The sequence below is a fragment of the Triticum aestivum genome, chromosome 7D (genome assembly GCF_018294505.1).
Source record: "Triticum aestivum cultivar Chinese Spring chromosome 7D, IWGSC CS RefSeq v2.1, whole genome shotgun sequence".
Taxonomy (NCBI): domain Eukaryota; kingdom Viridiplantae; phylum Streptophyta; class Magnoliopsida; order Poales; family Poaceae; genus Triticum; species Triticum aestivum.
In genome coordinates this window covers 5683763-5697673 of record NC_057814.1, presented here as the reverse complement: position 1 = coordinate 5697673, position 13911 = coordinate 5683763, and the positions used below count along the sequence as shown (strand labels likewise).

Below are 13911 nucleotides of genomic sequence, written 5' to 3'. Positions count from 1 at the left end.
CGTCGAGTGCAGTAGGCGTGCGTTCATATGCTTGGTGGGTTGCCTCACCGTCGGGCTCGGCGTCATCCTGGCATGGATGTTCGTGTACGAGAAATCCCTTCGGCCATTGTCGACCGCGGCCAAGCTCTTGGTCGTGCTTCTGACCGGCGCCGTCTCCTTCTGCTTTGCCCGCTCTTTCGGCAAGTTTGCTCTTCTCCTCATCCACTGGTACCGCGGCAATCCCGAGGGAGAGAGGCTTGTGGATAGCTTGATCCAATCCGATCGGCCCTTGATCCACATGTTGTAGATGCATAGTTTGATCATCTTTTCATCATTAGTTTTCAAACGCTGTGTTAATTAGCGTCTAGAATATATGCCGTTATTAAAGTGTAATGATTTTTCTTTAATTCTTTGTACGGAAGTACTGTGCAGACGATACTTGGCGCACGAAAGTCAGTACAAAGTTGAGTCATCTATTTTGGAACGGAGGGAGTATGTGCAATGAGGCTCTTCCACATGTTGCACAAACATATTTTTCGATGAACACCACAAACATTGGCCCTGCTCTATAAAATCAGATCAGCAGCCCATTACAGAAGATAAGCATTACAGGAAAGAAATAAGCAGACAGCGGGAATCATTCCTCCATCACAAAAAATCCCCAAAGTGTGCCAAATTCCCATGAATCTCTTCCCCTAATCCACAGGGCTTAACAGTTAACAATGTTCCCCAAAGAACAACAATGTTCCCCTGTAATAGATTGCTAGCTTAGGATTTTATTTTTCTTTGTCGGTCATTTAAGCCTTGGTTTGACGGTCCTTCCTGCAACTGCAATAGTCAATCCACATTTTTTGCACAGTTGGTACTTTGTTTTCTCCTATAACTTTGCAGAAAAATACTTCTCTACACTCAAAGTTAATGCCAACCAGCATACTATGTATGGCACATGAGCTTCTGAAAACATATGGATTGCCCTAGCCCTCTACCGGTTCTGAAGTTGGCCATGTCCTTGCTTTGACCGCTCAAACTAACATGAGAATCACCAACACCGCTTGTGCAGAAAAATATTATCTCTGCTGTCCCCTTTTGGGGGTGCCTAGATGAAGGCATTGAGTATGTACTTCAAGCGCTGATGTGCATGCATGTTCTCCTTGTAATACATTAATTAATGAGAGCCAACGGATTCTGTGTGTTAATGCAAGCAATCCTTTTCGGCTACGATGCGCCGACACCTGGGCAATATTGAGGCCGTGCGAAAAATATGGCGATCACCGCAACTAAGAGGAACAACCAGTGTTTGGAGTGTGTGTACAATGACAATGTCCTCAAACCAGTCTGTTACTATCCTACAAGCCTGATGAGACGAACACCACAAATACTCAGCACTACTAGCTTTCGATTCAAATGATCCACTCGGATGCCTCTCTATAGAAGAGGGAAACGAAACGATATATAGTTTACATACCAAATATGCCTACACTTACACAGTTGTGGGCCACTGTCTAATACCGGACCCAGTCATTGCCAGCATATCGCTTAGAGGGGGCATGAAGTCTGGCTGACTCGCGGGACCCGCCCTCTTGTTCTCCTGCTTCCGGCGGTGTCACCACTTCTGAACTTGTGTTGCAGGGTTCAGCTTCAATTTCGGCAGCGCCCTTCATCTTCAGTTCACGTTCCTCTTCAGCTTCAGTTTTATGTTCTTCTTCAGCTTCAGTTTTCCGTTCCACTTCCGCACGTTCAGCTTCTGCACGCTTGGCGACGGCATGATATCCGCTTCCACTCAGCTTGTTTGCCCGCTGCATCCAGAATGGAACTGTTAAATCAGGTAGGGATGCACACACACACACACACACACACACACACACACACACACCCCTTATGTTTCTTAGGTATGTGATTACTAAATGAGGCAGTCCACGAGTTCCATTCTAAAAAATTTGAACGGTGTTATTTCTAAAACAGACACTCAAAAGTTTATGACAAGGTGAATTGGTCTTGGTCGAAAAAAAAGTCTATGACAAGGTGAATTGGTCTTTTCTCCATCGGTCCCTCAGAATGAAGGTTCAATTCCTAGTGTTTGTTATTTAGTATGTGAAAAATAATCGGTGTGCATTTAGCCGGTCCCTACTAGCATTGATGATATGATCTGCAGCTGGCTTTTATGGTAGGAAAGCAACCGCGGGATAAATTCTTAGTGGGTGCAACTCCCATATGCGGTCTCTATTATCATTCAGAAATTACGCTATATTAGCAAAAGGGCCTGTGCGTTGCAACGGGAGTAAAAACAAGTCATAATCTTCAATAACTATGACAACATTTTGTTCACATCTCATCGCATGATTTTGAAATTTATTCACAAATGCAAGAAAATGTACCATTTTTAAAATTTATTTACAGATTGAAGCAATGTTCACATTTTTTGAGAAAAATTTATTATGGTTGTCAAAAAACTTGGTAATTCAAAGAATTATTCTAAATTTGAAGAATTGTTTTGTTAAAAAATCATACTATAATATTCCAATCTATCCCGGCAGTTAATTCTTGAAAATTCACGCGGGTATATAGTCACAAAGACTCAGAAACATTCCTGTTTAAATACGTACCTTCGATCATTGGTGAACATTTTTACAAATTTGGGAACATTTCCTTTTGAATCGGCGAACAATTTTAGAATAGACGAACTTTCTTTTCTAAATTGGTGGATTTTTTTAAGATTCACCAACTTTTTATGAAATGCATGAACATTTTTTGAATCAGCAAACATTTTATGAAATCAAGAAACTCTTTTGTAATTCATGAACTGTTTATAATTCTTTAGGACATTTTTGAAAATTCATGCAAATTTTTGAATCAGCAAACATTTTGTTCAATTTTATTAGAAAAACTTTAACACACAGAATTTTTCAAAATCTTAGATTTATTTTGATTTTGTATTTTGTTTTTCAAAATTGCGGTTTTTTAAATATGCTAACATTTTTAAAAAATTCCGAGCATTTTTTGAATTCACTAATATTTGATGTTTTTTTGAACATTTTATTTCAAAGTTCTCAGTTTTTTAAAATTTCAGAAATGTTTTGAAGTCCCAAATTATTTAAAGTAGAAAAAAATGGAAAAGGAAAATAAAATTAAAAAACAGGCCGCCTGCACATGGGTCGGCCCAAACAGGCGGTCCATCTGGTAAAGGACCATTGGGCGAGGCAGCACTATCTTACGCCAGCTGGAATTCAGAGAGTAGAAGATGGAAAATGTGGGAGTAGAGGGAGTCGAACTTTGGCCAGTCGGACTAATGTACACTTGTGATGTGGGAGGTCTTTGCCTTACATGAACTAGAAGCGACGGGCAATGAATTAAAGAAAAAACGAATCGTTTTTGCAACTTACGGGTGGCATTGGTGGGTAATTCTTATCAACTTCGAGGGTAATTTGATGACGGATGACAAAAAGCAATGCATGCTTTATTATTAGGTAGAGATAGAGATTTGCCAATAAAAATGTTTCTAATTCAGTGCAAGTAATTTACATGGCTTCCTCCTTGTTCCGGTTGTGGCATCTGTTGCGGGCCGGAAAAAGTAGCTTGGGAAATCTGGGAGAGAACGTGTTTAGAATTTCAGGTTAGGGCAGGGAACATATGAATTAAAGTAGGACGACGAAAGACATTAGGCCAGTCATGGCAAAAAAGAGCTGATCCGCGGGAGCAGAGAATATGTACCTGGCTGATGGGTGAACCTTTAGCAATACCAATCTTACTTAGTTCATTAATAATCTGGGCTATTGTAGGCCTTCGCGTGCTGTCATCCTCCACACATTTTAACACTATTTCGATGCATGTCCTCACTTCTTCGGATACATGGGGCGATATTGTTGCCTGCACCTTCATTCATCAGTTTTCACATACCTGGTTAATTGAAGCATAATGCCAAAAAAGGCTAGTTATGGTGAAAAACAGATTGATCCATAGGAGAAAAGGATATATACCTGACCTACTGGTGAACTCTTAGCAATACCAATGTTACTTAATTCATTAACAATCTGGGCTATCTTAGGCCTTTGATTTCGGTCATACTCCACACATTTTAATGCTATTTCGATGCATGTCCTCACTTCTTCAGATACATGGGACGACATTGTTGCCTGCAGCCTCACTCGCCACTTTTCATGCACCTACATAATTGAAACATAATGCCAAAAAAGCATGCAGGAACAACCCGGGGGATGGGGTTAAGGCACAATAAAATACGTGTGAAAAATGTTTTCTGTAATACTGGATCCTTGTCCTTACATGCTCAATAAAATCTTTCGGATGGGTGTCTTGACAATTGAAGTAGCCCTCCTTTCCTGCCATTATTTGTATGATTATGACCCCGAGACTAAATACATCAAACTTCGGACTGATTATTTGTCCGTTGATGTATTCTGGCGGCATGTATCCACTGCATTTCATCAAATACAATTATTTTTCTGAAAGTTTGAGAAAAGATGTCAATTAATTATTCTGGGTTATTAACTTACAATGTTCCTTTAAGATCTCGGGATGCTGTGATATAGGTTTGCGCTGAATCAAAGAGTCTTGACAAGCCAAAATCACAAATTTTTGCCACTATATCCTTATCCAACAAAATATTTGCTGGTTTTAAGTCCAGATGGTAAATGGGATTAACAGAATTATGAAGGTAATGTAAACCCTCACATATTCCTTTTATTATTCTGTAACATTTGTCCCAATCAAGTTTGCAGGATTCAGCTGTATAAGTAAATAAAAAGTATGTTAGTATTTATAAAGTATATTTTCTCTACACCATAGTCCACCGTACCGCCCGATATCCCTCCTAGATGCTGCAAAAAGAAAAGTTCCATTATCTCCCCCAACCCTAACATCTATCTCCTTTCTTGTTTTTTTTTGCGGGAACTGTCTCCTTTCTTGTTGGTTGCTACTCAACACCTAGCCGAAGCATGAATCATGTGTACGGATCCAAGGGTGAGTAAATAGACCATGTTTCCCCCCTTATGTAGTTGATTATGTTGTAGGAAATTCAAATATTCCCTCTGTTTAGTGACCTAAAACGTCTTACATTTGTTTACGGAGGGAGTATAATTTAGTGCAAGTAGAGCAGAATCATACCTGAAAGTTGATCGTCAAGGCTTCCACCTTGCATGTATTCGAAACAAATTGCTCTTTCTACCACACTAGCAGATACATGTTTTCCTTCGTACTCAACAAATATTTGTGATGTATGATGGCAGTAGCCAACTAATCGTACGATATTTTCGTGTTGGGCCCTCATTAGATTAATAACCTCATTCTTAAATTGCTTGTCAGTAATGTACAACATTTGATGATGATGAAGTTTCTTAACAGCAATCTCTTCTCCATTGTCTAGCACCCCCTGTTGAAATTTTCTGTATTTATGGCACATCATTCTTGTAGTTAACAGTAGTTTCATATGAAATTCAGAAGATGAAGTAATACCATACCTTATAAATATCTCCATATCCACCACTGCCAACTTTGTTCTGGTCAGAAAAGTCATTTGTAATATGTTCTAAGAACTCAAATGCAAACTCCCTTGTCCTATATAGTTCACCTATAGATGAGCACTCAACAATATCAATCTTGTTCAGTCTTTGTATGATCTGATTTATAGTAGGCCTCTTCACTTGACTGGACTCCACGCATTTTAGAGCTATTTCGATGCATGTTCTAACTTCACATGAAGTATGCTTCGGTATTGTGCCCTGCATCCTATTTACCCATAATCCATATACCTGCAGAATTGAAACAATTCCTTAGCATGCATGCCTAGATGTAATGCACAACCTAATATTTGTAAAAAATGTTACATTTCATAAAATAGAGTATTTTCATACATGTTCAATAAATTCTTTGGGTGGAATGTCTGCATATTTGGTGTAGCTCTCCTTTCCTGCCATTATTTGCAAGATTATAATGCCCAGACTGAATACATCAAATTTTGGTGTGATTTGCCGTTTGCTGATGTATTCTGGTGGCATGTATACACTGAATAGTACAAAAAGATTTTATTTTAGCTTCATACAAGAATCCGATTACTTGTCATGTTTATTAACGTACCTTGTTTGCGCAACTTCTGATGTATTGAAGGTTTCCGTTGTATCAAAGAGTCTAGAGAAGCCAAAACCTCCAATTTTGGGCATCATGTAGTTATCCAGCAAAATCTTTGTAGGTTTTAATTCCAGATGGTAAATAGGATACTCAACTCCTTTGTGAAGGTAATGTAAACCCTCACATACCCCTCTAATTATTTTGTAACATGTGTGCCAAGCAAGTGCACATGGTTCATCTATAGAAGTAAAAAAAACATTTATTACCAAAAAGTAAAGTTTAGGGATCATTGTTCTTCCATGCAAAAATAATAGTGTAAGTAAGTAGAGCATAATCATACTAGAAAGATGCTTGTCAAGGTTTCCTCCCTCCATGTATTCGGAGCAAAAATATCTTTCTTCTACTCGAGCAGAAACATGCTTTCCATTGTGCTCAACAAGCACCTGTGTTGTATGATGACAGTAACCAACCAACGGTATGGTATTTTGATGTCGGACCCTCATAAGATTATTAAACTCGTTTTTGAATTCCTCGTCGTCAAGCCCCGACATGAGGTGAAGCTTCTTCACGGCAATGCATACCCCATTGTCCTGCACTCCCTGTTAAAACATACTATGTATTAAGTCACCATTGCTAACTGTTCCGGAGCTGTTGCGGCCTTTATAAGCTTTTCTATGTGTGGGACAGAGCATATGGGTGGCTCTGCTGAGAACTTTAATCACAAAGATGGTATTGCAGAAATTGGATCTTGTGTTATCAGCTCCATACTAATGAAATTTGGAGCGATTATGCACTCCCGGAATAAATCATACTTAGTACCTTGTAGACTAGTCCATGCCAACCGCGGCCAATGATGCGCTCCTCGGAGAAATTGTCTGTGATGCTGTTCAAGAACCCGACTGTAAACTCGTACCGAGGAGGAGGAGGAGGAGGAGGAGGAGGAGGAGGAGGAGGAGGATAGGGGCAGGGGAAGGGGTAGGGGTAGGTATAGGGATAGGGACATTCCACTATTTTGGGAGGAGGACGAGGAGGAGGAGGAGGAGGACGAGGAGGCTCCTTCTTGTCGCCGTCCTTCTTGGCCTCGAAGGCGGGCCCGACGGAGACGATCTCGGCGTTCCCAAACAACCTTCGCAGCTTGCCCACAACATCGACGGGGTCGACGACACCGGTGACCGTGATCCTCCCGTCCAGCAAGTCCGCAGCAATCGCGTCGATACCTTCACGTCAAACGAATTCAGGAACAAGACTGGAGAGGAGAGAAAACCTAGATCAGGGAAGTAGTAGCGGTAGTACCATGGAGACTGGAGACTGCTTTGAGCGCCTTCCGCTGCTGGCTGCTGTCCTTCAGCGCCACCCTCATCACCATCTTCCGCTGCAATCCCCATAGAAAGAACAAACGAGATGAGCAACAGATTAACCCATGGAGCAACCAGCAACAGCTGCGGATCAGCAAGATTTCGCAGCTAAACTCACCTTCATCATGGCGGCCAGCAATCAAGCTAAGCCCACGGGGCAAAGAGAGGGGAAGGTGGAAGGGAAAATAGAATTCGGCCAAAGATCCAAATGGTGCTCGATCAAGTGGACAGAGTACCACAAGTAGTCAATTATTGGAGACGCAAATATCTTGCCATCCGCAGCATGGAGGACCACCTACAGCACTCCCACCAACCGCGCGACCACCAACGTGATTAGCTCTTATTAACGGACTTAGAGCATCTACAACAAGGAATTGGCAAATCATGTCCCCCAAACGCCCGCGGCGCATCCGCCAGCACTTACCGGGCACCCTTCAAATAATGCAATCTATATCCGGATACCTCAAATTAGAAATCTCAAATCCATATTATTACATGCAACGTGAAACCTAATTTAAGAGGAGCTCGTCCGTCCCCGCCGTGCCCATGTCCGACGGCCGGCTGCGCTCCCCAAAGTGTTGGCCTGGTCGCCGGCAAGGTAGAGTAGAGCATGGGACACGGGCCGGCTCACAGGACTCAATGCGCCGCCATCTCCCATGCCCCACTCTTCCTCGTCGGCGCCCGGAAGCCTGGCGGTGCCGGTGGATGTGAGATCGATGATGGATCCGTCCAGGTATGAGCCGACATCCACCACGACGCGGTTGCGGCGCCCGGACTGCTGCGCCATCCGAGGTGACAGAGATTGCGACTCCGCCTCACCAGCGTCCAATGCCGCCTCTCGCGCCCGCTGCCTCGTACGCGGGGCACACCGCGCCATGTTCTCGTCAGACGAGCCCCATGGTGCGTGGTTTTCTTTCCTTGTGTATATATATGGGCCGTGCCCTGCCCTTCCTGTGTTTTTTTTAGGGAATCCCTGCCCTTCCTGTGTTTTTTTAGGGAATCCCTGCCCTTCCGGTGTTTGTTGTGCGCCGTTTTCTTTCCAGCGCTGTAGCATGGGCCGAAGGATGGAAGAGTCAAGCCTTCCATATAAAGTTGCATGGTTGACATGCACATCTTGTGTGTGTTTTTTTTGCTTTTCATCCCTGTCGTTTTTCTTCTGTTATTTTTGTGAAACCTTTTTATATCTTGAATATTTTCTTATCATGAGTTATTTTCCGAATTCGTGAACACTTTTCAAGATTTATATTTTTTAGAACTGCGTGTTTTTGTTTGAATTTATGTTCATTTCTTGAATTCTAAAAAATATTCAAATTTGTGATATTTTAAATTCACAAACATTTTAATATATACTTTTCTTAGTATAAGAATGGATGAATGAACCTTCTATGTTAGTCAGTGTAGCAAAAGGAAATTATGTCGGTTGCGTGTCGACCTAGGCTAGTTGTGTGCACATCTTTCGACACACAACTCACGCGATTAAGTTGCATGTTGATTCTTGACACACAATTTGGGCAATCCTTGACATACAACTCACCTGACCGGGTTGCATGTCCACCCTTGACACACATCTTGACCCTACATAACCCAGTTGCATATCGATCCTCGGCACGCAACTTGATCCGGCCCGTTGCATGTCCACCCTTAACAGCCCCGCTGCAACTTGGAGGCTTGAATCTCTTTTTGTCCCAATTCAAGTTCACCCTTCGAGCAACCTGGCCCGACTCATTTTTTCTCTGCATTTCAAGTCCACCATCGACACCCAATTGGAGGTCCCAACCCTTTTCTTCCAGATGCAAGTTCACCACTGATATGCAACTGGGCCCCCTTGTTTTTTTGTCCTAATTGCAAGTCCACTGTTTGATATGCAACCGGGTTGACTCATTTTTGTTCTAGTTGCAAGTCCAATGTCGACACGCAACTGGCGATGACCCGATACTTTTATCCCAGTTGCAACTCCAACCACGACATGCAGCTCTGCCCACATGTTTTTATCCTAGTTACAAGTCCTTCGTTTGATACGCAATCAGGCTAGACTCATTTTTTCTCTCAGTTGCAAGTCCATCCTTCACACACAACCGAGGGAATCTTGTTGTCCCGGTTACAAATCCACCCTCCGGATGCAACTAGGTTCTACACTTTTAATTGTCTTAGTTGCCAGTCAACCCATCGACACGCGACTGAGCCTAACGTATTTTTTTGTCCCTGTTGCAAGTCCATCCTCGACATGCAACTGGAGTCTGGCCGTTTTTGTCCCAGTTTCAAGTCGACCCCCGACATGCAACTTGGACCGCCTTTGTTGTCATAGTTGTAGGTCAGTTCTTTGATATGCAACTGGGCCTAACTCATTTTTGTCCCAGTTGAAATCCCACTCTCGACACGTAAACCGGGGGTGGGGGGAAGGGGGAGGGTGACCCTTTTTGTCCTCGACCCTTTTACCCCCAAGTTACAAGTCCACCTTCAAACATATAACTCGACCCTGAACCTTTCATCTGGTTGCAAGTCCATCCTCGACACGCGATCTCGCCCCGACCTTTTTGATGTAGTTGCAAGCCCTCCCTTAACATGAAATTGCCCTGATATTTTTTGTTTTAATTGCAAGTCCATCCTCGACATGCAACTTTTTGTCTTCACCAATTTTTATCCTAGTTGTGAAGTAACACATGGAGAGGCGAGAATAGAGAATGATGCATGCATGCCAAATTCTGCCTTTGTCTGGCGAAGCCATTCATTTTGCACCTTACAAGATTGTTGGTCGTTGCTGGTTAATTTTTTTATGGTGATTGTTGTTGGTTAATCGTTTCTCTTTTTTGAGAAACGTAAACATTTCTTACTGCAAAGCAATATGAATTAAACAAAAGATAAATTTGAGGGGAAGAAAAAGTCACACAAACATGTAACACACAATAGGACACAGGTCCGTGAGAATTAAACGAAAATCGACTTGCCCGGAAGATCAACTCGGCGCCGCGACAAAATTGTCGCGTCATAGCGAAAGCATCAAAGGGGGAGACCCTCAAGAAGCGGGTCTCTGGCGGAGGGAGTGCTAGCGGAGGACGTGCTGGCGGTGGACGCGGAGGTCATGGCCACAAACGAGGTGGAGGCCATGGCCACGGTTCACAAATGCCACCGTACAAATGCCACATGGCTGGAGCATTACAAGGCTCCGTACTTCTACGCCGCAAAGCAGCTGGGTAGGCTGTCCCCAGTAGCCACCACCATGCCGTTCATCGTCGATGTCAATGCAGCGCCGCTGCTCTTCTTGGAGTATTCTTCGTCGCATCTTGTCCGGGCGCGAACGACGGGCGGGGAGCAAATGGGTGCCCGCACACTGTTCGCGTGTATGCCTAAAGCGGGTGAGCCGACCTACGACGGGGACTAGGAGATGATGGAGATTATTCATGACGGAGGCGGAGGAGGAGATGCCAATGAGGACGGACAGGTGGAAGACTCGAATCCCACCCAGTCCGGCAATTACACCCAAATTGGCACGCAGCAGGCCAACACCCAGACTGGCACACATCAGCCGGATTGGGCCGCCGAACAGCAGGTGGAGGAGGAGGACCAGTCCGGGAGCTACACCCAGACCTGCACGTAGTAGGCCAACACCCAGACGGGCACACATCAACCGGGCCGCCGAACAGCAGTAGGAGGAGGAGGGGGATGGCAAAGACGACGATGGCGAGGACGATGATCTGGATGATCTTGTCGGCGATCCGAAGAAGAGGGGTAGAGAAGAAAGTTTCAATTGAAGTGGAACCTATTCATTGCCAAGACCGCCGCCCAAGCCACCGAGGAAGAAACTGCGGATCCAACCGACCCAACAAAAGAACCGCCCAAGAATATTAGAAGAGGACTATGGGGAAATTAGTGGGAGGAGGAGAGGACGGAGCGAGATGGTGCGGCTGCCAAGTTGAGGAGAAGTTCGAGGACATGTTGACGAAGAAGGGGGAGGCATATGTCAAGCGTTCGTATATCCAGGAGGAGAAAAAGGCTGAGCAGTTCAACCTGTTGATGGAGACGAGCGAGAAGAAGCTGGCGCTCGAAGAGAAGAGGGCCTTGATCGAAGAGAAGAAGCCATGCTCCAGGAGAAGAAGGCCATGCTCGAAAAAAGAAGGTGAAGATCACAGCCGATGTGAAGGATGCCAAGATGTTGTCCTTAAAGTTAGAGTCTTTGGATGTCGATGCAAGAATGATCGTGCAAGCCGTCCGCAAGAAGATGTTGCAGCGGCAACATAAGGAGTTGGAGGCGGCCGACAAGGAGGAGGAGAAGGTGGCGGTAGAGATGAAGGCTGCATACGCGGCGGCGACGACACGTCGAGTGTGGAGGAGGGTCGGATTGCCAGTCCGGTAGGGCAAAAAAATGCAATTTTTTCACGGACTGCGGAACGGATATTCTTTTGTCATCGGGCATGTGAAAACTTAAGCATATTTGCCTCATTTTGGATGTGATCAGGCATGTAATCCGACGCACTGCCCTTTACTGGCAAACATATACAGGATAGTATCGGATGGTGGACTCCGACATCCATGTCCGTGGACAGGTCCCATGTCCGCGGACAGGAGCAAATTTATGGGCTAGCATTGGAGATGCTCTTGCTTCCTATAGAGCGAGAGCCTTTTTTATCATATAAGTAATTAATTTCTGGACGTCGGCCATGGATACCTTCGTCTCTCGCAGCTCTACGACGTGCTTTTCTTTGAGTCGTGTATAGAGTACGTACGTGTTACATTATGTCTCTTTTCGTGTTTGAGACCGATCCGAACACCGCACGTATACTTACGTAATATAACCACATGTACGAACGAGTTCCCACCAGAATTCTAGTCATCAAACAAACACGTCCGGCACACCAGGCGATCGAGGGCTAGACAGAGATCGATAGGTGGAAGCAGCAGCCACAGACCACAGTATCCGGCCGCCCAATCCTCAACCGATGGCGGACCTCGTCCCGCTGAATAATAATCCGTACAACGGCGGCGGCGATGACGAGGCGGTCGCGGTGGAGCCCGAGGAGCGGAGCAGGCTTATGCTCATCTGCGCGGTGGGTCTCTACTACGTCGCCATCCGCGGCTTCTCCCAGCTGTTGCTCGCCGGCGGTTTCCGCCGGCATGTCATCACGTCTGGTGACCTCACGCTGTGGGCCGCGCTGCTGGACCTCGCCGGCAGCCTGGTGTACCTCGCCGCGAGCCTGCTAGCGCTTGTGTCTCTCGTCCCCGCGCTCTGGCTCGTCCTTGTCTGGGCGGCTCTCGTGGCGGAGTGGCTCCACGGCAACCCGGAGGGGCGCAGGCTGGCGGATGACCTGCTCCAGTCCGACCGCTGGCTGTTCCACGAGCCCTTCTATCGAGTCCTGTGCCGTCTTTTCCCATACTAGCTTAGTACTGTCAAAGCTGTTGTCATCTTTCTCTCAAAAAGAAAAAAAAAATAGTTGTTGTCATCTTCATTCGTCCATATTATTTGTCTTAGATTCGTCTAGATTTACACTTGTGTATGCAATGAAAATTTAAACTTGTATTGACATTTGGCTGTTTGCAGATTTGATATTATTTATCATTTTCTTCTCTTCGTTTCTTCTTTGTTGTTCTGGACAAAAGAAGTTTGATCATCGACAGCCGGGCGTCTTAACCCCTCCTTGTATGCCTGGGCAGACGGCTCTGTCACTGACCTGTCGAGAAAATCCGAACTAGACGGATAACCCATACCGGACCAAAATGCCCGGGTGACCGGCACCCCTCATATCCAGCTGGGCGGATATGGGGAGGCATGTGCGCGTCCGTCACGTAAGATCCGGCTCACGTTAACCCACTTGACCCCACATATATTCGTCCACATCCGCTCCATGGACCAAACCATAGCCACTCCACTCTGCCACTAAGCATCGTTCCGGCGATCATCAACCTTCTCCGGCATGGCGGGAAGTAGATCCAAGTCCACCGTTACCCGATATGTGGCCTGGGACCTCATCCCGGTCGGGTCCGAGGTGGAGATGGCCATCCGCATTGCGCTCCGCCGCGCCCGCTGGGAGAATGACCCACAACGGTCGGACTCGATCTAGCAGGATCCATAGCGTCCGCCCAAATCCAGCGGGATCCGGCGCGACGCGCGTCGCCGCTGCCTTGCCGGAGGTGGTGCGCTCCGTCTGGCATCCGAAAGACGTGGCGGAGGCACAACCCCTTCGTTGGTGTGCCGACCTGGAGGCCTTTCCTGGCATGTCTGGTGGTGAGGCTATGGCGTGCCATGCCCACCGTGCGAGACAAAGGGTGCGGGAGGCCGCGGCAGACGTCGGTGAGGCAGAGTCACACTATCCTGCATCGATACGGATGGTCGGCAACCCCGGGCACCGCAACCGCGTCGTGGTGAACGTGCCGGCCTGCGACCATGATGGATTCATCGTCAACCTCACATAGACCAGCGACGTGCAGGTGACGGACTCCAATAAGAATTAGTTGGGCATGAGAGACGAACAAAGATTCTGGTCTTTGTTTGCGAAAGAGGGCTTTA

General features: G+C 45.7%; 1 protein-coding gene across 7 annotated transcripts; it reads right to left on the bottom strand.

Annotated features, from left to right (window-relative positions):
• Nucleotides 1-524: 524 nt before the first annotated feature.
• LOC123165902 (uncharacterized) lies at nucleotides 525-7751 on the bottom strand. 7 transcript variants are annotated; one of them, XM_044583645.1, is made up of 15 exons: nucleotides 7531-7751; nucleotides 7351-7429; nucleotides 6877-7274; nucleotides 6398-6656; nucleotides 6067-6295; nucleotides 5844-5994; nucleotides 5451-5741; nucleotides 5098-5362; nucleotides 4488-4719; nucleotides 4258-4408; nucleotides 3954-4139; nucleotides 3688-3849; nucleotides 3499-3561; nucleotides 1460-1775; nucleotides 525-688 (listed from the first exon to the last, which is right to left on the bottom strand). In XM_044583645.1, exons 1-14 carry the CDS (start codon nucleotides 7537-7539, stop codon nucleotides 1482-1484), a joined length of 2769 nt encoding a protein of 922 aa, XP_044439580.1. In that variant the 5' UTR covers nucleotides 7540-7751; the 3' UTR covers nucleotides 525-688; nucleotides 1460-1481. The 7 variants fall into 7 exon arrangements, with proteins under 7 accessions (XP_044439580.1, XP_044439579.1, XP_044439581.1 ...); XM_044583644.1 differs by lacking the exon at nucleotides 525-688 and having other exon boundaries at nucleotides 1222-1775; XM_044583646.1 differs by lacking the exon at nucleotides 525-688 and having other exon boundaries at nucleotides 1222-1775; nucleotides 3688-3843.
• Between the last annotated feature and the right edge of the window lie 6160 nt (nucleotides 7752-13911).